The 24,024-nt window shown below is 35.9% G+C and overlaps 3 protein-coding genes across 4 annotated transcripts; all 3 read right to left on the bottom strand.

Moving 5' to 3' along the window:
- Positions 1–238: 238 nt before the first annotated feature.
- On the bottom strand, positions 239–3,203 carry LOC137737381 (lipoyl synthase, chloroplastic). 2 transcript variants are annotated; one of them, XM_068476835.2, is made up of 5 exons: positions 2,290–3,203; positions 1,889–2,046; positions 1,300–1,471; positions 860–970; positions 239–732 (listed from the first exon to the last, which is right to left on the bottom strand). In XM_068476835.2, the coding sequence occupies exons 1-5, from the start codon at positions 2,863–2,865 to the stop codon at positions 646–648; spliced, it is 1,104 nt and encodes a 367-aa protein (XP_068332936.2). In that variant the 5' UTR covers positions 2,866–3,203; the 3' UTR covers positions 239–645. The 2 variants fall into 2 exon arrangements, with proteins under 2 accessions (XP_068332936.2, XP_088539240.1); XM_088683114.1 differs by lacking the exon at positions 860–970 and having other exon boundaries at positions 2,290–3,080.
- Positions 3,204–13,296: 10,093 nt separating this feature from the next.
- Positions 13,297–16,493, bottom strand: LOC137737692 (uncharacterized). Its single transcript, XM_068477237.2, has 6 exons — positions 15,875–16,493; positions 15,598–15,693; positions 15,107–15,284; positions 14,637–14,734; positions 13,797–13,858; positions 13,297–13,638 (listed from the first exon to the last, which is right to left on the bottom strand). The coding sequence occupies exons 1-6, from the start codon at positions 16,370–16,372 to the stop codon at positions 13,524–13,526; spliced, it is 1,047 nt and encodes a 348-aa protein (XP_068333338.2). The 5' UTR covers positions 16,373–16,493; the 3' UTR covers positions 13,297–13,523.
- A 4,919-nt stretch (positions 16,494–21,412) lies between these two features.
- MIA40 (Cox19-like CHCH family protein) lies at positions 21,413–23,838 on the bottom strand. The gene is made up of 4 exons (XM_068476970.2): positions 23,522–23,838; positions 22,609–22,640; positions 22,324–22,449; positions 21,413–21,720 (listed from the first exon to the last, which is right to left on the bottom strand). Exons 1-4 carry the CDS (start codon positions 23,628–23,630, stop codon positions 21,550–21,552), a joined length of 438 nt encoding a protein of 145 aa, XP_068333071.1. The 5' UTR covers positions 23,631–23,838; the 3' UTR covers positions 21,413–21,549.
- Between the last annotated feature and the right edge of the window lie 186 nt (positions 23,839–24,024).

The raw sequence follows: 24,024 nt of genomic DNA, 5'->3' as shown, positions 1-24,024 counted from the left end.
TAGGGGTGGAGATCGTTTATGCCAGCGCATTTTTAGACTGGATGCCAGCACATTTTTTTTGGGATGGAGATGCTTTGGCCTATTACTGTTCATTGGGTCTATTACTGTTCAATTAAGTGGATAAATGGGCTGGGTGCTGACGCAAAGTCTTTAGGGGTGGAGTTGCTCTCAAGTAGGATACCAAACAAGCTCTTAAATTTCTAATTGAATACCCAAAGATTCATTAAAAGAATTAAAATACCTCAAAATCTCAATTGAATACTAAGCAAAAAGCAACTGCAAACGCAAGCAAATGTTCACCACAGCAGCTACCATGCCGCCCATCCAATTGAAATTACAATCAAAGTAACTCTCTTTCCTCTCCTAATTTGAATTGAAATGTTAATAGAAATATGCGAAAATCCTGATTCCGACTCCAACATGTGTTCTTATCTCCCACTACGTTTAACAAACAAATGATTGTGGCACATCAACATTCTCAATTGAACCAAAATTTGTATATATATAGCAGACTAGGAAATTCAGACCCTCTAAAAATGTATGGCCATCCGCTCATTGCAATCATAACTTTTCCCCATTTTTAGCTGTTCATGCAGGCACCAACTTATTGTCGTTTTGGTAGCCATCAGTATTGAAGTCCATAAGTTACTGAGGTACGCCAATAGAGCTGTAAGCCATTTCCCTGACCATTGTTTTAACAAACAGTTCCCCTGCCCTATACGAGGACCGGACCTGAAAAATTAATAGATGCAAAGATTTTTTCACCAAGAATGGTAAACTAGGTATCTGCATTCAAACAAGAATAGCAAAGAAAGATAATCCACAACATCTATAAAACTGACGTTAATGAACATCTTACCAAGGGCCCACTGGCTACATAACGAAATCCGATAGACTCCCCATATTCCTTCCAGAAAACGAATTTCTCAGGGGCAACATATTCTTTTACAGTCAAATGTAATGGAGTTGGCTGCAACAATTTTAAGCAACTTAAAATAACTTAAAATCATAATCTTTATCACAAAATTCTACTGGGATATAACTTAGTCTCATTTCATGATTGCCTCAGAAACAGTAAAAGAGGATTGCTTATGGAAAATAAAAACTACCATGGGCCAGATTACAGCCATTCTTCAAGCATATAACAAGAATTAGACTGTCAAAAATTCTACTGGGATATAACTTAGTCTCATTTCATGATTGCCTAAAACGACACCAGCCTTACAGTCTGTAAGTTCCAATGTACTTGCATGAAAGTAATCAAAGCTAAATACATGAAAGCTATGATCTTTAACCAACCTGTAAATATTGTCCAAGTGTCAATATATCAACATCTATAGCCCTTAAATCAGCCATGGCTTCCTTCAGCTCATCGTCTGTTTCTCCCAGGCCCAACATTATAGAAGTTTTTGTTATCATCCCCTTCTTGCTTTGTTTTGCATGTCTTAGAACAGATAAGCTTTGCTCATACCTGCATTACCACATTAAACAAACTTCTTCAGCCCATTGACTTCAGTTCCTAGTATACGACAAATACATACAAAGCCTGGACAAGTATTGTTATGGTCCTCTTTAGCTATCATTTGTGTGACTAACCTTTTGTTATGATACTGTTACCTGAAGTACATGAAAGTTTAACCCTAGGTGGATATTGTATCGTTGAATGTTATGTTAAACTTGGAGCATGCATAGCACATATGTGTCAAGGCCATATTTCCAAACATGATTTTATGAGAGAAATATGGTATGCATGTAAATGATTTAAAAAATATGTTTGTACAAAAACTGATGCATGTCATATGGTGCAATCATCTGGGTAGGACCACTTATGCACTTCTTTACGAAATACATAACCGAAAGACTTTGGATTGGAGTGCAGCTAGCTTACCCAGCGCGAGGGTCTCTGACAATTCGCTGGAGGCGTTTGACGGTCTCAATGTTGTGTGCAAAAACATCAAGTCCAGAGTAAAGCAGAGTGTGTACAGCCGTCAAGTCACCGCGAAAGTCCGAAGTTAAACACTCAACCATGATGTCAGGCTTGAGAGTCTGCAGAGTGAAATGAGTGCGTAAAACATTGTATTGTTGTATTGTATTGATGAATGTAAGAAAGGATTATTGTTAATTTATTATTATGTAAGAAAGAAGTTGCCGATTTTGCAATGCTCTATGCTCGTCTCAGAGTCTTTATGTTATGTTAAAAGCTAGGTCATCAGACATGATATAATGCATTCAATCAATCAAAGTAGAGAAATTGAAGCAAGCAAGCTGATTAGTTAGCAACCAATTAACCTTGAGGGTTTGGACGGTGCGAGCAAAATGTCCGCTTCCACCGTCGGGCAGGTCATCGCGGTCGACACTGGTTAAAACAATATAATCGACGCCCCAGCTGGCAACGGCGGTGGCAGTGTGAAGAGGCTCCATGGGATCTGGAGGTGGAGGGGTCCGGCTGGTCTTGACGGCACAGAAGCGACAGCCGCGGGTGCAGGTGTCGCCGAGGAGCATGATGGTGGCAGTGGAAATGCCATCGCCACCTCCATTCCAACACTCGCCGATGTTAGGGCACTGGGCCTCCTCGCACACCGTCTTGAGATTCAGACGGGACAAGGACTCCTTGACCTCCTCGTACTTGTGTCCCTGGGGGGCTTTCTGCCTTAGCCATTCCGCCTTCTTCACATTTGGGTCTCTCCCCGTGTAAGGCCCCATTCCCGTTCCCGTTCCCGCCGCCATCGCCTCACATCGTATTCCTCCTCGACGTCCTCCTGATCGCACATTCAAGACAGACATCCGGCCTTTCGGAGCCTCAATCGGGATTGGGCTGATTGGCCAAAATGATGATGAAACTTGGGATTGCAGCTGAATCATCATCGTCGTCTTCGATTCCTCCTCAATTTCCTGTCTAGAATACCTATATTTCTTCTACAACCCACCAATTTAATCCAATCCAGGAGCTTAGGAGTTTGGACTTACCACTCTGCAACTGCAAATACAAGGTCCAGGTGTGGAGGAGGGAGATCTTGTCATACCTGAAGGCGCGCTCCAGTGCATTGCTCTTGCAATCCAGGAGGAGGGAGAGTTTGCCCGTCGATCTAAAAAATATTGGGTAAATGATAAAACACTATCTCAATTATTGTTCTGACGATATTTTCGTACCTTATTTTGTAAAAGTAACAATATTATACCTTATTTTACGAATTTATGTCAATGTTAAGCCTTCATCAATTTTTCTGTTAAATGTTGACATGGTTAGAAATGAACTCTACTCACTAATACAACTGGATTAAAAAATAATTAAATATATTTTTAATAATTAAATATTAAAATTTTAAAAAAAATTATAAATTATAAAACTAAAAAAAATAATAAAAAATTGCCTAAGGGATCCGGCCTTCCCTTGCCTCCACCCGCACCAACCCATTTTCTTCTTCTCTTCAACAACCACCAAACCATTCCCCGTCCCCCCAACCTTCCTCCACCACCCTCTCTCTCTTTTCTCTCTCCTCTCTCTACAATGCGGTCTCCCTCCTCCGTCCCTCTCCCTACTGGCACTCGTTCTTCCCTCACCACCACATCCTAACCCGACCCATCCCTCCCTTAGTCCCTCCATACCCAACCTTCCTTCACCACCCCACCGCTGCCTCTCTTCCTCCATCTTCACCACCTCATTGAAGAAACAAAAAAAAACCAAGCCCACACCTAGATCACATACCCAAAAAAAAAAAACAAAACCAAACCCACACCCAGATTCCCTTCCCCTCCTACACACCCAAACCCTTAATTCCCTCCCCACATTTCGCCGCGACCCGTTGTTGCCACCCCGGACTTCTAACCTCACCGCCTCCTTGCGCCAGCTCATGCACGATTACGCTTGGGACCCCGTAGGAAGGAGAAAGATGGCGAGTTGGTGGACGCTGGCCTCGGCGCCAATGGTTGCAGAGAGAAGAGGGAGTTAGAGTGGGAGAGAGATGCGGGAGAAGATAAAGAGAAGAAAGAGAGAAGGGTTGGTGCGGGTGGAAGAAAGGAAGACCCGCATCCCTAGGCATTTTTTTATTTGTTTAGTTTTTTAATTTTTAATTTTTTTAATTTTTGAATATTTAATTATTAAAAAAATATTTTATTATTTTTTAATCTAGTTGGATTGGTGAGTGGGTCCCGTCTCTGGTCATATCAGCATTTAACAGAGAAATTAACAGAAAAACTAACAGATGTCTGACATTGGCACAAATTCGTAAGATGAGGTATGACATTATCACTTTTAAAATATGAGATATGATAATGTCGTTTGACCTATAGTTGAAGTAGTTTTGTGTAATTTACCCAAAAATATTTCAACACAAATGATGTAAATTACAAGGGGGAGCAAGATTACAAGAAGGAGCCTCACTCTAACGACACCGATACTTTCCTCAATTTTACCACATACCCATCTATTAGGTGTGATTAAAACTCAAAGTTCGACTCGTGGTTCACACGTGGAGATTCACTCATCGGCAATTGAAACTCAGATGTTGACTCCAATGGAGTCCAAACTTGTTTTCAATCTTTTTTTAATGAAGTGACTCTTAGAACTTAGAGGCCGACTCTATGTTAAGAGTCAAAGCTTGTTTCCAAGTCCACACTTCCTTGTGACCAGCCTTTGGCTTACATGGGCCCGTAACCGTGGGCTTTGATGCCATGTTGAAATATTTTTTAGATCAACGGGCCTAGGGGGCCCCACTCTAAATCCATCGATACTGTCCTCAACTTTACCATATGCCCAATCCGTCAGGTGTGAAGTTTTACCACAAAATGCTTTAGTATTAATTAGAGTGGGGTAATCATGTTTAAACCCATGGTTTCCTTTTATCCACACTGATGTGGGACTTTAACAATTTGTCCATTCGTTTTGTTGGGGTCGTTACACTGAGAAATTACCCCGAAATATACATTGACCTGGAGTTCGACAAATAAAAATTTGACATGTGATGCTCAATTCGACGGGCCTTGTAAGTGATACTCAGCAAGCCTTGGCGGGTGATGTTTGGCATTAGGCATTCTAAGTTGTTGATGTTGGAATTTTTGACTGGGTATTTTAAAATACAACTCTTCATTAGTAACTTTAATATTATTCAATTTGTTTTAAATTCTTTATTTCAGTTTTTTATTTGTAAAACTAAAAACTGAAGCATTAACTAATTTATAATCGTTGTGGCTATAATGGCCAACGTCCTAGACCTTGTTAAATGACCTTCATGTATAGCCTATTTGTCCTATATATAATATCATCCTCTCTTTGAGGCAAAGGTGAATTTTTGTGGAGTAATCATCTCTTTCCTTCACCGGACAAATCCCACCTAGTTAAAAACAATCCCACCATCTTCTCCTCTCCTAATCTCTTGTATTATCTCAAATGCTATTATAATTTCCACCTTTTATATGTTAAAGGAAAGAATCGAGTTGTTCATTCGATCTAATTATTGCGAGTGTACGCTTATAAGGATCATAAGTTGTTGTATCATGGAGAGTAAGTCGTCATAACCTGCTACACTGGGACATTGTCTTAAAGGGGCGAAATCTACTTTTAAAGAACAGTGACTACACGCCTCAACCTAAAATCTTGTTCTAATGAAGGATTGACGAAGAGTGTTCTACAACTACAAAAGATAAGTATTTTATCTTATTTGGTTTATTTTATTTTATTTAATAAAATTGTGGTGATAAAATTGTGATATCCTAATATTAATTTTATATGATTTGTTGTAGGAGAAGTAACATCCGAATTGCCAATATTTACAACAATCTTAAAAGCAGATGTTGTGGATGTTACTTGCTACTGCATTCAAAAGGTTATGGACATAGTGATCGGCAAAAAGTTACAAATGAAGTACATAATCTTACGGACCAAAGTTATTAGGAGAAAATACTACAAAAGGGAAGTACATTCTTTCTTGGTTTAATGTGTGCAAAAATTATGAAATTCTAGTTTGCGTGCATTCCGAGGATCGAAATGTCAGTCAATACTCTAGTAAGATCTAGACTAGAAGATCGATGATAGTTTCTGCATGCAACATAGATTATACTAATTGACTCACTATTAGGACGAATGAATTTTACAAAGATAACTAGTGAATTGTTGTTATATATATAACATGTGTTGTATATGTTTGAATATCCATTTAAGTTTCGTTAAGCAGGATCTAATGTATAACAATAACATATTTGTATTATCTCGTTTTATTGACATTAAGTTGTGAATTAAGTGAAATTAACCAGTAAGTCTGTACATTGAAAATTGGTATGGCCACAAGAATTTTATTACAGGTTTATGAAATTAAAGTCAAGCATTTGTATCCTAGTCTTAGCAGGTGATGTTATTTCGATCAATATTTCACTCACATTTTGAATTTGCTCATGATTGTAGAAATGCAAAACTTGGTCGTTTTGTATTTATGGTTTGTAGTTTTGATATTTCACATTCACTCTCATTTGGTTTTTTTTTTTTTTTTTTTTTTTTATTCTGGTTTTGCATGCTCTAATGCATCGCGTTTTGTTTGTCTATTACTAATTTATTGGCTGTTTCTTTAAATAATTGTAGTTGGCTTGTAGTGTATATATGTGTAACTTACTTATACAAAAATGTCAAAATGACCATTTGATTTAATATCTTGGTTAAATATCTTAAATGTGGGGATTACATGCATGTTATTTTTTATTGATAGAGTTTTTCTTATTTGATTAAGATGATAATTATTCAACATTTGTCAAGAGAACTCAATGGACCTACGAATTTCATACTGAATAAAATATAATTAGAAATTATGGGGTTGTCTCCATTTTGGTTAAATAGCTTTAATGTGGTGATTACTGTAGTATCCCACATCGCTCGTGAGGGCGTGGTCTTTGGGCCTTATATATCCATTGCCAACCTTAAGTTTCAACTAGGCCTTTTGTGGACTCCCTGAGGGGAGAGCAGGCGCTGGCTACGGCTGAGTACCGGTCCACAGAAACAAAACCGTGCGGTAGCTCTGTCTACGGGCAGGGAATGCCAAAGCGGACAATATAGTTGGAGCTGAGGGTTGGGATGTGACAATTTGGTATCAGAGCCAGACTCACGGTCGTGGTGTGCCGACGAGGACGTCGGGCTCCCTAAGGGGGGTGGATTGTAGTATCCCACATCGCTCGTGAGGGCGTGGTCTTTGGGCCTTATATATCCATTGCCAACCTTAAGTTTCAACTAGGCCTTTTGTGGACTCCCTGAGGGGAGAGCAGGCGCTGGCTACGGCTGAGTACCGGTCCACAGAAACAAAACCGTGCGGTAGCTCTGTCTACGGGCAGGGAATGCCAAAGCGGACAATATAGTTGGAGCTGAGGGTTGGGATGTGACAATTACCACTTTTTAATTAGTTTATGCCAATTAATTATGTTGATTAATATTATTTTTCAAGTGAATTATTATATTCATATACTCTGTGAGAATATATTGAATGAGAATTACAACATGCTGTGACATGAGATTATATTCTAACGTTATTTCATTACCATGAATTTGTGGGGGTGTACATACAAGTTTTCCGGGAACTAAAAGTCATTTGTATTTTATCATTAATTAATGAGTTTAATTAGGTGATTTCAGAAAAGCTTAGACTAGTTTTCGAAAGTCAATCAAATCCAATCATGATGAAAGGTTTGTAGAAATTCACGTTTTTGCGATATGACTATCTACTTTAATGTATGTGATTATTCCTGTATTTATCTGAAACTTTCCTAAATTTGTGGGGTGGTCATGGGAGCAAGTTTTGCATAATAATATTAATTTACTATCACTTCATGTGTGGCAATTATACGTTATAATGTTCATATATATAACGGATATGATCTCAATTCCTTACCAATGCACTAACAATATTATTATTAGCAAGTCTGGCAAACGAGCTACTATAGAAGGCTTTATATCCTTTGGATACGTACTTGTTTCAAACTTGGTGCAAAAGCCTCTATTGGCCCTGAGAATACTATATAAATTGTGGGGTTTGCAACTTATTAGTTCCTAAACCATTATTAATTCTATAAGCTTTCTACTATGCCCATAAGATACGTAGAGTATCCTAACTTGCGGTCATGATCTGATGTCAACAACACCCATTTGAAATATGTCTATAACTAGAATAAAACATGTCATTGCCACTGGCGGAGTTACACCCACGGCTACAGTGGGCTGTAGCCTAGGGAAGATTTTAACAAACTGCAGCTATAATAGTTTATATATAAACTTGTTATTGCTCATTGTAGGTATAATAGCCCACCCAAATTCTACCAAAACTATTAGTTAATGTGTTTCTTAATTAATAAATAATATTTTTATTATCTTATATATTATTTTATTATTTTTAGGCTAAAAGTAAAAATGATAAATTAATACATAACTAGGTTTTTCCTACTCCCCATGCTTTTTACCCTATTCATTCAAAACAAAAAAAACCCTCTACCATATTCCACAAAGCTGCGTTGCTTTCCCAAGAAAAGAAAAACTATGAATCACCATCAAATTATTTTTTAATGAAATTCAACACTAGGTATGTTCTTCATATCTCCATTTAACTTATTTCTTGATTCAATTTCTAGGTTAATTTTTTTTAAGTCCTTGAATTTGTCTATTAGGGTTAAAGATTTTGAGAATAGTCCATGTTTCATAATTCTTGTATTTGTAACTAATAAAAATGACTCGACGACAATATCGATTCTGATAATAACAAAAGATTTCAATTTCATTACAGATACCTACGACACAACTTGAATTGGCATCCCCTAACCTTTTTTTTTATATTTTGGGTACTTGTTATCAACAAAAGTGATAATATTTGTTCTCTTTCTATTGCTTTTTTGTACGCATGTTTTATTTGTGTAAAATTAGTTGGAAAGTAATTAATAAACTGGTTCGGATTAGTACTTCATGTTCTTACTTTTATGTAGATTATTATATAATTTTATGTAGGCGAAAAAAAATATCATATGATTACATGCTAATAATTTTAGCTAACCCACCCAAAAAAAAAATTCTGACTCCGCTATTGGTCATTGCCTCTTACTTCTTCCTTCATTTGTCTCTTTGGCTGCTATGCTGCTTCGACTTCTCCAATACATTTTATTTAGACAATTTCTTATAACTATTGGCATATGATATAATTTTCTTTTGCATTAGCTTTACCCGTGTGATATTGCATTCGTGTTTTGACATTTACCAACATGCTATAATATCTATGAGATATTGTTCAATACTTGCAAATTATTATTTTTACATCTTCAACCTATGGGGTGGAGAGTCCCTTCACGGAAAAGGTTTTTTTGCAAATGGTGACATATTAGAAAAATGTGGGGGTACATCTCAACATAAGTGATTGGAAAGTTATATTCTGGGTACAAAACACATAAGAGGTAATCTTGATTAATGACTGATGTGTGACATGCAAGTTGAAGAGTTGAGGCTAATTAAGTGCCTAAACCTGTTTGAGTTTTTCAATTATTTATGGGAAAAACCATTGTATATCTCCCTTTACGGAAGATGTCAAGTTTATCCAAGTCTGTATAGTGATAGCCTAGGGATAGCTTGAGCCAAATATGATTTTATTTAGGGACAGGTATCCTCTCCGGATCCCTTTCCACCTAATAAGGGATCCGAGTCGTTGGAATTTGATTCAACGGTTACAAACAAGAGGTCCCTTTAAAAGTGATAATAAATATAGCAGTTGGAATGAATCTGGACTAGGTGGATTTGGTGGAAGGGGATCCGGAGAGGAACCCTTTCCTTTATTTAGCATATGCATATGCACTTGATATAATTAATTTGACTCTTCCCTCTGTCTTATTTTCTACTAATAGGGCTAAGAGAATAAGACATGTTACATTTCAAATTGACTAATTCGCATATTTCCTCATTGATTTTTATAGCTGCTATATTGTTTTCCACAATGTCGATGCAATTTAATTAAGAAACAATATAGACATGTAAATTTTATAGCATTTTAAATTGTGAGGGTCTCTCCATTTCAATTTTGATTGGAGGAATTAAATTAGATGCTTTGTACGGTGTGATTATGAGTATTATAAATGAGCTTTACTATACGTCTTTTAGATGTAATCACTAATGAGTTTGTTCAAGAGAAATTCAGGACATCAATGAAAATTGTTGGGGTTGGAGGAGAGCCCGTCATGCTGGATAAACTTTGACATACTTGAAAATGTGGGAGTATGCTAAGTTTTTTATTTGGGCAGGTGTACCGAAAAGTTCCATCGACCATTCCAAAGGAATATTCTGAATGCTAAATATTTTGATGTACTATATAGTTTATATCAATTAGAAATGAGTGGTAATTTTTTTTTAAACAGCTTATGGTAACGTTATACGTGCAAATGCCATATTATGTTGAGAAGTCATGCTTGGGAGAGACATCTTAAATAGATATGCAGGTTCATCTTGGATTGGAACATGAGTTGACACTCGTTTGGAAAAAGATATTTAGTGAGGCTTAACAACCTTTTTGTTATATCCCATTTTATATGGACGTGACCCTGTGTTTGGTTGAGAGATATCCCACTATTGTGGAAGACAACGATGTGTTTGGTTGAGGTATCCCGCTAATTGTGGAAGAGACTATAAATTTATCTGTGTATGTGTGGCGATAGCCTAGCTACAAGAGTTTGAGCTAAATATAAATTTATTTTGCATATATGCATTTGACATAATATGTTTGAGGTCATAAATGGATCTAGCTAATCCTCTTACAAATCCATTAAGCTAAATGTTAGTGATGATTATTACATCGAGGGGGATGAGACGTATGCCTATAACATCAATCAAGAGTGATGGTAACCCAACCAATGTGAATGGAGATCCCAAGAAGTAGGTTCATATGGGTAAGAACAAGTCACTTGTTGATTGGGCATGCATTATCAATTTATATCAATAACTCTATTGAGAGCATATCCCTGTGGTGTAGATAGTGCAACTGCTGTAGCTTGTGAGGTTGAACTTATGTTCTTAATGAATACCATAACCTATATATAGGTGGCGTGCTTGACTATAGTGCACATTTGATGGATTCACCTATTTGAGTGTGGGAGTGGGACCGCTTCCTATGAGAGCTTAGGTAGGTTGTCTAGAGCACTCATGAATATCCAGGTGGGCGCATGGCCTATTTGCGCCAACCCGCTAGAATATGCTCAATTCCGAGGATTCAATGTGGATGGTTAGTCCTATGATTCACACAAAGAAATATTGATTCATAGAAAGGTTAATTTTCACCAAATTTATGTGAGTTACGGCTAGCTCGTCCTAAGGATGGTTCATAGTCCAAAAGATATCAGTAATGATGCGTTGGATTCTCACTTTCCTTTGGTACTTCCTTGTCCTCTTTAAACTTGGGTTTCTCAAATTCCTTTTGGTGATTCAATTTGTATTTTGTAATATGTGAGGGATTGTTGAAATTTTTAATTAGGTATTTCAAAATACAACTCTTCATTAGTAACTTTAATATTATTCAATTTGTTTTAAGGTCTTTATTTCAGTTTTTTATTAGTAAAACTAAAAATTGAAGCATTAACTAATTTATAATCGTTGTGGCTATAATGTCGAACGTTCTAGACCTTGTTAAATGGCCTTCGTGTATAGCCTATTTGTCCTATATATAATATCATCCTCTCTTTGAGGCAAAGGTGATTTTTTTTTTGTGGAGTAATCATCTCTTTCCTTCAACGGACAAACCCCACCTAGTTAAAAACAGTCCCACCATCTTCTCCTCTCCTAATCTCTCATATTATCTCAAATGATATTATAATTTCCACCTTTTATATGTTAAAAGAAAGAATCGAGTTGTTCACTCGATCCAAGTATTGCGAGTGTACACTTACAAAGATCATAGGTTGTATTTTGGAGAGTAGGCGCCATAATCTGCTACACCAAGAAATTGTCTTAGATGGGCGAAATCTACTCTTAAGGACAGTGACTACACGTCTTAACCTAAAATCTTGTCTACTCAAGGATTGACGAAGAACGTTCTATAACTACAAAAGATAAGTATTTTATCTTATTTGGTTATTTTATTTAATAAAATTGTGATATCTTAATATTAATTTTATAGGATTTGTTGTAAGAGAAGTAACATCCGAATCGCCAATATTTCCAACAGTTATTATAACTAGAAAGATAATGACATGCCCACTAAAAGCTCGACTTAATGCCTTGATGAAAACACTAAAAATTAAGATATTGCGTGCATTTGGATTATTTATACTAAGACTCCACAATATCAAAATCTTTAGATCAGCAAAATATGAACTTGTTATAAAGTGGAGCAATAGCTCTTTTACTAACTCTGTCGGAACTTTCACCCGTTTTTTGCCCTTTAAACCCTTTTATTTAGAATGGAGAATCTAACAGAGTTAGCCCAAATGATCATTGACCTATATTATAACAAATTCAAAAAAAAAAAAATCAAAGCTCCAATTGGACCACAATTTAAGAACAATTACTCAAATTTTATCTATAGATACAGATGATACACGAGCAATATGAAAATCCGTACCATAACACAATAAAAACAGCCGAAGGTGCAAATTTGAGTAAACTACAGACCCTCTTTCTTTTGTCAAGAAACTATAAGCATTTAATTACCAAAATTACAACTGCATGGCAAAGTACAAAATAGGAAAATGGAGTTTTAACGAAAAGTTCGCAGTACTGTTCATTTTAACAAAAAACCATATTTTTACACTAAAAAGTCAAATATGATACCATTCACCTTACCTTTTGTTTTGTCCTTATCGTTAAAACTCAAAGTTTTCAAGCCATTTTCATTAGTTTTCAATTACGAATATTTGAATGTAGCTGCGCCTTATTAGAAGTTACTGAGTTAGCCTAGTAATGTGGGTGGGTAAAAATAAGATGACGATTATGAATAGGCTACTCCATGAATCGAAACTGGAAATGTAACCATAAAGAATAGAAAGTGAAAGTTCGAAGGTATTCAACCCATTATTGGAAGTTTATTTAACACAAAGGACCCTCAAACTTGGTTGACGCACTGCTGGGAAGGGATATATCCACCGTCGAAGCTTTAGCGTTCGGCTTCACCAGTATTGCATGGCCTTTTTATGGTCTTTCACAGATCGAATACCTTCGAACGGTAGAGATTACAGGCATTATGGACGGTAGAGATTACAGTCAACTCCACGAAGTTGGACTGCGGGTCGATGATGTGTGCCCAAGCAACTTGTACATCGCCACCTCATATTACTCCATCTCCATATATATATATATATCAGTAATTTCTCAGTAAATAAATCCAATTAGTGTCATATTTAAAAGTGAAGTTTAAACAAAACTTTGACAAAATTTGAACTCATGCTGTACTGCAACCAAAAAATTTCCACATGATCATGTAACAAATGAGAATACGTCTATAAGGCGCGCCTTTGAGGTACTAACAAGCCCTCCCTCCTCCTTCACAACTTTACTTTTCCGTGCCAAACAAAATGGATGTGGTGCATGTGAATCAAGGAGAGCCCCGGCCAGAATCATCTGAATCTGAACCATCAACCATCTTTTCTAACGAATCTATGTCCCCTGCTTCAGAAAGTGTATGTATCCGTAATTTATCTGCATCTTCACTGGGAACAAGAGAATATAAGAAGGAAAAACATTAGTCATGAGCGCTGAAAACAGAAATCTTAAAAGTTTTGTTCGGATCACAATGGCATGGACATTTCGGTTTCCCTCATTCTTTTACAAGAATTCAAAGAGCTGAATATTAGGGATAGAGGCATACTCTGTAACACCAAATATTTCTTCGACAATTAAGGAGCTATCCCTCGAACAGAACTCTGGAAGCTGCAAAAATTTCCCATGAAGATTATTAACATACTATACTCCAAAAACCCTGATTTTCCATGAAAATAACTAACCTACCAAACTAAAGGTGGAGAATTTCCAAAATAACCAAGATGTATCATCATAAAATGCCTCAGATTTCCCAGAAAACTTTTATGCTCTTCTACAAATCTGGAGTTATACTGATGCAGCAAATTTAGTGTATAAATTTCCAGGACAAACACTAACTCACATCATGCTTCAGCAAAAGTTCAGAATCTTTGAGGCAATGATACCGAAATGACCCATTTCTGTGCACACAATTCATAGTTTTAATTCAACCAGTGGAGTGGTGTCACATGTTTCAGCCATAACCCTCACGCTTCTGACAAACATGTTTAAGCACTCCAAGGAGCAGTTGAGGACACAAATTTTTTTTTTTGACAGCCCTCTCATCACAATATGCCGATCAAGCAACCAAAACATGAAAAGGGGAATAGGTGGGGAATAAATATCCTTTGAATACAAAAGTTTCTCCAAGGTAGGAAAACCGGTAAGGCCCTATTTGGAAACTTAAACAAATATTTGCAATAATTTTTTTTTCTTATCAAAAGGTAGTTTTCCACCATGTCTGACTGGACGAAACCATAACTGGAAGAATACCACAATCTTTCTTTCATGTGACTCTATACGAGTAAGATTTCTAGTGACAATACAGAAAAGAGAAAAGGCGGGTGAGAAAAACTGTAACATACAAAAAGTATGTCAAAGTTACCATTTTGAATGTTCAGTCCCTTACCTCTGACAGATAGAAAACCTTTCCAAACAGGGCTTGAACAGCTAATTTTCTCTTGAAACCTCTTTCAGTGTAGCCTGAAACATCCATTACAACTGGGCCTGGAAACCGAAAACACGTTGTCAGCAACTGATAGCAAAGTTTTGGAAGGAAATTTTCCAACTTTTCATAGTATGGTTTTGTTAAAAGGTTAAACAGCCAATTAATTTAATGTAATTTGAAAACACATGGATGAAAGAAACAGTACTACGCTAACAAGATGGACAACAACAACATCAATAGAGTTGTATTAGTTGAAAGAGCGTTATTGGACCGCACTAAAAGCATCCATCTTTGGTATCTCATAGGTAGGAGGAAGTGATCTACTTTCACAATGTGTCCTCGTCAGATTATATATGTTCCCATTGAAAAGGCAACGATATGTAATTAGACCAAACGGGTTATGAAAGCAGTTGTTTGATGAGCCAGCTTACCTTTGTCTCGTACAATTCTTCTTGAAATTTCATTCAGAATTTCAGCAACTTGAGAGTCATCGAACTTGGAAGCTTTTCTGAGCTGAATTAAGTTGGAAACCACATCTGGGTTGAATGGTTTTTCATTCAAAGTATACCGAATGTACTTTCGCAAAATTTCCTCCATGCCAAAACCAGTCTGGAAATTAATTAGCAGTGTGTTGTCAAACTCAAAATGGCAAAGTGTACCGCAAATGAAATTTATAAAAGGACACAGTACTCATTCAGTGGATAAAAAATTTATCAATGTCAGAAGAGATATACAGCTGAACTCGAAACTCGAAAGTGCTCCTCCAGAAAAACCATGAATCAAATTGAACGAATAAATAATTTTGAAGAATAAGACAACAAATGCACTTGCTTGGTTCAGCAGTTAACAAAAGTGTAATCACGATATGGCAAATTATGACACTGCCTCTGAATTGCATATGTATTAGTTGTAGAAATGTCACCTTCTGCACAAGTTGGTTCAAGACATCGGGTTTGACTTCTGCACCATTCTGAAACAATTCGTCTATTGATTTACATAGCATAGCATTTTTATTCACCTGTTTTGTTTGTCACAAGACAATTAATCAATCAATCAATCAATTAGAAAATCATTCATAAACCCCAATAAATAGTTGACAGGAAAATAAGGAGAAGATCAATCAATTAGAAAATCATTCATAAACCCCAATAATTAGTTGACAGGAAAATAAGGAGAAGATGAAGAAGAAGACAATTGACCAGCTTCTTGCGTTTATGTCGAGGGGAAGAAAACTTTTTGACGGTCTTGACAAGGGCAATGATGAAAGTGAGACCGGCATAGGCGAGAGGGAGAGCCAGAATCCAAGGGAGAGAGCTGGTGCCCACTCTGGGTCCAGGAATCGCCTGTGTGACGGAGCCCGTGAACTCTACCACGTCCAAGGCCTTCTCCTGAATCCACGGTAGATCCTCTTCCACCTCTTCCACTGCTTCTTCTGCTTCCTCTTCTTCCGCTGGTGCTGCTTTACTGGTTTTGTTTCCACTGGAATTCGAATGCGAATTACTCTTCACCGCCGCCGCCGATACAACGGCGGAAAAGGGTCTGCTTGCTCTGAGTGTCGGACACAGAGGTCTGAAACGACGACAATTAGAAGAAGAAGGAGAAGGAAATACGAATAAGGGACTGTTGGCGGCGAGGCCGCGAGGAAGCCGTTGCAGTTGCAGTTGGGAAGAAAAGCAAGTCGCAGAAGCAAAAGCCATGAGAAAGTCCCTTCACCTCAATTCGCTTGTCGCACGGAGACAGGCTTAAATCTACCCTGCAACCTTATTCTTTCGAAAATCGTCTCTCTTCCCGTGGTAGTAGTGGTTAAAGTGATTTTTCAATCCTTTATGTTCTACAAAGTGATTTTTTTTTATACAAAACTTTAATATTTCAATTTGCAAATTGCAATAGGGAGAAAGGTTTTAAATCTAAGTAAATTGTAGGAATCATCTCTTAACTTTAACTCAATTGGAGTAATGATTTCTAATTTTAACCCAATTGGAGTAATGAGCATTCAACTAAAAATTTCGTACCATTAATCCCACAATTCACTAAAACGCGCAGCTATAATTTTTTTCGTCAGCTCTATTAGAATTTCTTTCAAAATGAGTCACGTGCCATAACGTGAGGCTAAATCAATGGGCAAATATGGAAAATCAAATAAGAAAAATTGTACAATGATCTCTCAATTTAATCCAATTGGAGAAATTGTTCCTCAACTTTAACTCAATTGGAGCAATGGTCCTCAACTTTAATCCAATTGTAGCAATTGTCATTCCAACATAACTCATTTTGACAAAGTTGACGAAAAGAACCATAGCTACACATTTTAATGAGTTGAGAGATCAATGGTAATGAATTTTTAGTTGATGGACTATTGCTTTAATTTAATTAAAATTGAGGCACCATTATTACAATTTACTCTTTAAATCTAGAACACTGGCCGAGGAGTGCACAATTCATCACTTGTAATTGATTTTTTATTTTAGTTTTGGAATGAAAAATCACAACCCAATAAAAAGTTGAACAGAATACTACGTAAATAATTTCAAGAGCTTGGTCGAGTGAAAACCGAGTAAAGAATTGGAACTTTCTTATCAAATTTTTTAAACTAAATTTGCAAACTAAATAATGTGGTTATAGATGATTGGATTATTAATTAAATGTCGATTAACATGCTTGTTTCTTATTGGTGACACATCATTTAGTTTGCAATTTGGTTTAAAAATTTTGATCTCCCTAACATTACTCTTTATGGATTCATTTTTTGGTGATATGATAAACAATACCAGACTACACTCTCATAGTTCAAATAAAATAAATAAAAGGAGGGGACATCTAAGGATTTCAAGGAATGAAATTTGATGCATTTTTTTTTTTTCAAACGATAGAAAATTTTTTTTTTGATGCATTAAGTATATCAACATTTGGTAATAGTTATTATAAACTTAAAAAAGTAGCTAATTCTATAAAGTATAAATTTTGATTTTTTTTTTCAAATTTCTCAAAGAAAATAGATTAGAGAGATTAAAAATGCATCACATGAGCATTGCAAAAGGCATGTGAGACAAATTGCAAATGACTACTTGGAAGGAAACATTTACAAGTTCTCTTATATACCTCTATAATGCTCATGTGATGTATTTTCTAATTCCTTCTATATAACTTTTTGTAATTCATTTCTCCTTTATTTTGCCTAAATGTTGAAATCTAAAAGTTCCATCACCCAAACTAGGGTTGGGCATTTAAAAAAAAAAAAACTGAGTGAACTGCTCGAACAACACCGGCAATTTGGTTTGGTTTGGTTTGGTTTTTTTTTTTTTTTTTGTTTTTTAATTTTCGGTTATTAAACCGAACCACACCGACTTTAATCGGTTCTCAAAATTCTTAGGGTGCGGTTAATTGAACCGACCCGCATATATTTTATTTTATTTTTTAACCATAATTAATAAGTGTTCGTTATTTACGAGTTACCGTCTTTCCACCACATGAAAACAAAACCTAATTAGTTTAAGAGTCCATTTGGAGAAGAATAGGGGGACCATTTGGAGAACGCAGCAAATGCTGCTTTAGTGCTCACCTTGAGCTCCTTCATTTATGTTTTTCTTTGAGCAATCACTCATATTGGTGCTACGTTTTATAGCTTTTGGAGAGAATTTTGTTATGTATTTTTATCTTCACACAAACCTGAACTGACCCAAACCAACCCACCACTGTCGATTAACCGACTTGATCGGTTTTAGACCCAACTTGGTCGATTTCGGTTTGCAATTTTGGCCCAACCGACTAGGTCAGTTTGGTTTCTATTTTGGCCCAAAACCGACCCAACCCAACCCGTGCCCACCCCTAACCCAAACATATACCCAAGAAATTTATTAAATTCATATATAGGAAAACCTTTGCATCTATATCAAGTGAAAGACATAACCACCATGGAAACTTTGAATCCCAACTAAATGTAAAATATTTATAGGTCTTCCGTATTATGCCAAAAAATTGAGCTCGACTCTAATTCGGTAAGAATCAAACTCCTACAATGTAATGAAAATTTGAATTCTATAGGAATCATTCTAGTTCTTGATTTTATCATTGGAGGTGGATAAGGAACATGATTGGTGTTGTTGTTGTTTTTTTTTTTTTTTTTTTTTTAATCCGCTCTAAATTTTGTTAGAAGTTCATTTAGACAGTCAATTGGAGATGCTCTTAGAATATTGTATCAGTTCTCTTCAAATATATTAAATTCTTCTTTTCTAAAATTCTTTAGATTGAATATATGTGGATTTTGTATAAATTTCTTTAAAATTCTATTTGAGTACATTCGAATTTTTGTGGACTTTTATAAAATATCTCTTAATTGAATATATGTACATTTTTCATACACACAACTAAAACCTCTCAAAATCTCGATTAAATGCACAAAACTCTTCAATTATGGTCAATAAAATCAATTCAAGTCAATACCACTTACTAAGCTAATCTAAATTACTTATTAACAAAACTCTTTTTGTCAACAAAAAGAGAATGAGAAGACAATTTGGTCTTCTATCACAAAATAAAAATTGTGGATAGTAGTATAATTTCGCACAAACCAATTTTTTTTTTTTTTAATCTTTTGATATCGGCGCCTTACTTTTGAATTTTTTGGGCTAAACATCTACGCCTTTTAGAGATTTGATTAAAAATTTTATTTTATAATTATATGTATTAGAATTAATTATTTCATGTACCTCCCTAAAATCTCATGCCAAAAAAAAAAAACACACATCATGACAAATTTCCTATAATCTAGCCATTTGATTACCCTCCCTCCCTTTAGAGATAATTGTATAAAAAAGTATGGTTAGATTCCATTTATTTTCACAATAATCCCTATAATATAGCAATGATTATCTATGATTTAAAATATTATTTTTTCTCAACAGTTTAAAATATTTTAAATCTCACGAAATTAAACGTAACTAATAAGTTTTTCTTTTAGTATATTAAGAGAAAATAGGACTGAAAACAACATAAAGGTACCAATAAACAATGTGTATGAAATCGAAGGTACCTAAATGAAAAATAATGTACCAATATCAACAATATGTTGTTAAACGTACCAAAATTGCAAATAAATGTACCAATCAACGATTTTTACAAATTTAAATGTACCCACCGATAATAGGCTTTTTATTCAAAATGGTCAATGAGATTTGCATAACTCCTTGTTTTGGTTCTTGAGATTTGAAATCGATAGAATTGGTCCTTGAGTTTGTCCACCATCAATCATTTTAGTCATTCCATGAAAAATATCCATCAAATAAGGATAAGATGACAAAAATATCCTCATTTTTTGTCCAATCATTTTGGCCTATTGTTTATCAAAATTGAGAGTAGTTTTATCATTTTAATCTTTATTTAACATAACTATTCACGGAAAGACCAAAATGATTGATAATGGACAATCTCAGGGATCACTTATATTGATTTCAAATCTTAATGACCAAATTGAGAAGTTATGCAAATCTCATGAACCATTTTGATTATAGCCTATATGCATAATGTATTGTACGTAATAACAGTTCATCAACAACCATATGTTAAAAAAAATCAAAGAAAAATAGTTTCACAAAAAAAATTGAAAAAATTATGCAGAACTTGTTATGTTTGATCACAACTATTTGAAAAAAAAAATCAATAAAATTTGTAGGCAAAGCGCTTTAAACAATTCTTAAAAAAGCACAAATGTTTAATCTAGATGATATGTCAAATCCCGGCCCGGACCCCCACCATATTCCCGGCTAGACTCCATTGTAGCACGATATTGTCTACTTTGGACCCCGACCACGCCCTCATGGTTCTATTTCTGAGAACTCACATAAGAACTTCCTAATAGGTCACCCATCCTGGGAATGCTCTCGCGCAAACTCGCTTAACTTCGAAGTTCTGATGGAACTCGAAGCCAGTAAGCTCCTAAAAGGTCTCGTGCTAGGTAGAGATGAGAATATACATATAAGGCTTAGAGGATCCACTCCCTGGACCATGTGGGATATAACATGATATAGAAAATTTGTAGCGGATTTTAATTTCCTCTTTTTTTCTTCAAACCTCACCTGCATGTCATCATAGTATCTCTAATTTTAAAAATAAATAAACCCCATGTTGGAACCAAATTTGCATATTTTCTCTCCCCCTTTCTCTCTCTCATATTTCTCTTCTAATTCTCTATTTTCAAATAATTTTTTTCTTTTTTAAAATTTATATATTTACACACATGTAGTGTGTTGAAAAGAGACTAAGCAATCTTTGCACTAACGTTACATTTGGACCTTTCGCTTGATCAAATATCACATATCATTTTGTACACGAAAACAAAAACAAAAAAATATATTTTCAAAGGCACTAAAATCTCCTCATTGACCCCGACTTGAAAACATAGAATGTTGATTGACCCACAAAAAAAAAAAAATATATATATATATATACACACACACACTCATATATATATATATATATATTTCTTTTTTAACAAACGATAACATTAACATGTTAAATTGTTAGTTGTTAAAGAGGTGGTTAAAAATATTTTTTGACCTTTACAACTTAACCGATTTGATTGGTTAAATTATGCATAAATTGTATTGACTTCAATTACTAATATTTTTAAATGGAATTAACCAATTTATACTCAAAACCCCCAATTCAAATCCCTCTGTATTTTTTTCTCATTCTATTTTATCCAAATTTCTTTAGCCGAATTATATGTGTGGAAGTGGAACAATGTTTAACCATCTTTCCAATAAAACAAACTCAAATTGTTTGGGCATCTTCAATGAAAGGCCAACTTTAAACAAAGTCAATGGTCACTGTTTGTTATAAGAAAAGTGAAAAAAAGAGAGAGGTGAAAGAGGTTTCCCTAAAGCTTGGACTTTGGACTTTGAGATTCTCTGGACCATGTCGGGGGGTAGATTTTGTAGTCGTCATCTTTCTTAATTTTATCTTCTTCTAAATTGTCTTGAGAAAAGGCATCAGGATTAGCTTTAATACAATTCTGCAGAACTACAAATGGATGCACACAGTCCGATCCCTGTAAGTATAAAAAGGACAAACAATAAAACCTCATGTTAACTACAAGCATATTTACGCTGACCAGAAACAGACCAGCCACCAATGATAGTGAGCTTTATGAATTTCCAACTTAGAGTTACATAACAAAAACTTTATTCTTACAATCTATTTATACCATTTTTTCTAATAGAGATGAGACACATGTGTTGGTGGGCCCTACCTTTATTATAGAGATGATATAAATAATGGTACAAATAAATGATAAGCGTAGCACTACGCTACATCCGCTAGGCTAGGTTACGGTTACCACTTACCAGTACGTAGAAACAGATCAACATGGTAACTGACCAAGTAAGTAGCATCCATTTTACAATCATAATAGAATTGGTATAGATCAATTTTCAAGAATTTTTCATTTGGAAGAAGGGAACAAATGAGAGAACGAAAATTGAAAAATGCGTTTTGCTCAAAATTTTCACCAGGTCTCTCCAGTCTCTTTGGTGACTAGATGGACGTATTTTCCATTTATGGGTTACTAAAAATCCAGGTCCACAGCCAGATGCATATCCTATCACTAGTACCCAACCCAATTTTAAGGCACAGGGGTCAGAGTTGAGATTACCTTTTCTTCCACTGTGCTCTTAAGATAACAGAGAAAGGCCTCTGAAAACTGAAGTCCGCAGGGCCCACTTCGTAAGTCAGCTATGCAGGGGCATTCCAGTGCCTTGTGAGCCTTGGCATCAAGAGACTGCAAAGTGCACAGTTGGACTCGTTGGATGGCCAATCATTCGTAAGCGAAAAGCAAATACTAAACGTATGCCCTTTTGAAAAAAATGTGCAATAAAAGATACACCCCACCCAGCATATCCCTTTTAAGAGAAACAAGTTTGGGGTCTTTGAAACCAACCTCATTTCCGTCATTGCCATATGCTGCAGCTTCTGTAAATGCACAACATGGCAGGAAGGAATGTCAAGTATTATATACTTTGTTAAGTAGTAGATGATGAAAAGAAACAAAGTTCCAGAAACTAAGGCCCCAGTATTACTATTAATGTATGATGTAGCTCAAGACACCCGTCCCAACCAATAACATGGCGGTCTGTATTATTAGTATACAGGAGAGTGTTGTGGAGCAAATTAAAGAAAAATTTGTCTAGAGTCTAGAAACACTTGTGGAGCGTCGTCTGAAATCAGTTGCTAGGGCTGGGGTCTTTGTCCTGAGATCCCGAAACCGACCTGAAAACTCCGGAATCGACTACCCAAAAAAACCAAAAGTCCCCAAAAAATTTAATAACCGAAACCGAAAAAAACCCCCAAAATTCGGTACGGGGATCGGTTACTCGCTAATTAAACATGCAAAAATTAATTTATCTTCGATGAAAGACAGATCCACATCTTTTTGTTTTGATCACTAATTAATCATGCAAAGGGCTAATAATAATAATAAGAAGAAGAATGTGGTTTTAGTGGTGGCAATTGGCAAAGTAAACAATTTACAATCAACGTATTATTGTAGCCAAATTTACTAGTCTAGTGTGTATATAATTTAATTTATAGGTATATACTCAAGGATAGGACTTAATAATTCTGCAGCAAATACATATTCAGATTATTCCAATAATAAATCAATTCCAACAAGTTCAGGGAAGAAATTCACAAACACCCAAACAACGCCGTAAATAAATCACGAATACCCCATAAGAAACGAGAAACGGTGGTACTGTGTAAGTATAATGAATCATACCCTAAATTAATACACAAATTATATAGATAGGGCAGCGGAAAGGAGAGACTGTAGCGAAAGAAAGAAAGGTACCCACCGGCAATAGGAGAGTCTGTGGAAACGGAAGGAGAGGAAGAGGATGGGGAGGAGACACCAGAACCAGAGTGGCGATCCGCTGTTGCTGCCTCGCTTTGAACTTGACCCATCTAATCTAATCTGTCTCCGCCCGCCCCTTCCTCCCGAGTCAGTCTCTACGCTCCCCAGTTGTTACATATCATTAAGATTGGAAAACTCAGTCAAATCCCCCCAGTCGGTCAAATAGTCAATAGTCAACAAATTAGAATATGTTGGAGGAGCTGATATACGGCCAAACCCATTACTTCCCAAACCCAAGACCCAATAGTATACTCGTCCCTTATTTTGTTTATGGAGCATTGGGCCTGGTCCTGGGCCCATCATCAGCTTCAGCCCCAATTTTAAATAAGGCGAGCAGCAAGGCGCCTTGCCGGTGCGGTGTTCGTGGAATCTCCCGCAATCTAATTTCTCAATCTTGGCAGTGTTGATTACAATTCAAGAAAAGGAAAAGGAAAAGGGATGGTT

The sequence above is a fragment of the Pyrus communis genome, chromosome 13 (genome assembly GCF_041283825.1).
Source record: "Pyrus communis isolate YQ-2024b chromosome 13, ASM4128382v1, whole genome shotgun sequence".
Taxonomy (NCBI): Eukaryota; Viridiplantae; Streptophyta; class Magnoliopsida; order Rosales; family Rosaceae; genus Pyrus; species Pyrus communis.
This window is presented reverse-complemented; position numbering and strand designations above follow the sequence as displayed.

What these genes read in the sequence shown, in the direction of transcription:
- LOC137737381 (XM_068476835.2), bottom strand. Translation starts at nt 2,865, where the DNA reads ATGATGATTCAGCTGCAATCCCAAGTTTCATCATCATTTTGGCCAATC. An exon ending in GCACCGTCCAAACCCTCAAG is followed by an intron (nt 2,047 to 2,289) that starts GTTAATTGGTTG and finishes TTCACTCTGCAG; the next exon opens with ACTCTCAAGCCTGACATCAT. An exon ending in ATGTAGCCAGTGGGCCCTTG is followed by an intron (nt 733 to 859) that starts GTAAGATGTTCA and finishes TTAATTTTTCAG; the next exon opens with GTCCGGTCCTCGTATAGGGC.
- LOC137737692 (XM_068477237.2), bottom strand. Translation starts at nt 16,372, where the DNA reads ATGGCTTTTGCTTCTGCGACTTGCTTTTCTTCCCAACTGCAACTGCAA. An exon ending in GACATAAACGCAAGAAGCTG is followed by an intron (nt 15,694 to 15,874) that starts GTCAATTGTCTT and finishes CAAACAAAACAG; the next exon opens with GTGAATAAAAATGCTATGCT. An exon ending in GAAATATTTGGTGTTACAGA is followed by an intron (nt 13,639 to 13,796) that starts GTATGCCTCTAT and finishes TCTTGTTCCCAG; the next exon opens with TGAAGATGCAGATAAATTAC.
- MIA40 (XM_068476970.2), bottom strand. Translation starts at nt 23,630, where the DNA reads ATGGGTCAAGTTCAAAGCGAGGCAGCAACAGCGGATCGCCACTCTGGT. An exon ending in CACAGACTCTCCTATTGCCG is followed by an intron (nt 22,641 to 23,521) that starts GTGGGTACCTTT and finishes GTGCATTTACAG; the next exon opens with AAGCTGCAGCATATGGCAAT. An exon ending in ATGGCAATGACGGAAATGAG is followed by an intron (nt 22,450 to 22,608) that starts GTTGGTTTCAAA and finishes TGCACTTTGCAG; the next exon opens with TCTCTTGATGCCAAGGCTCA.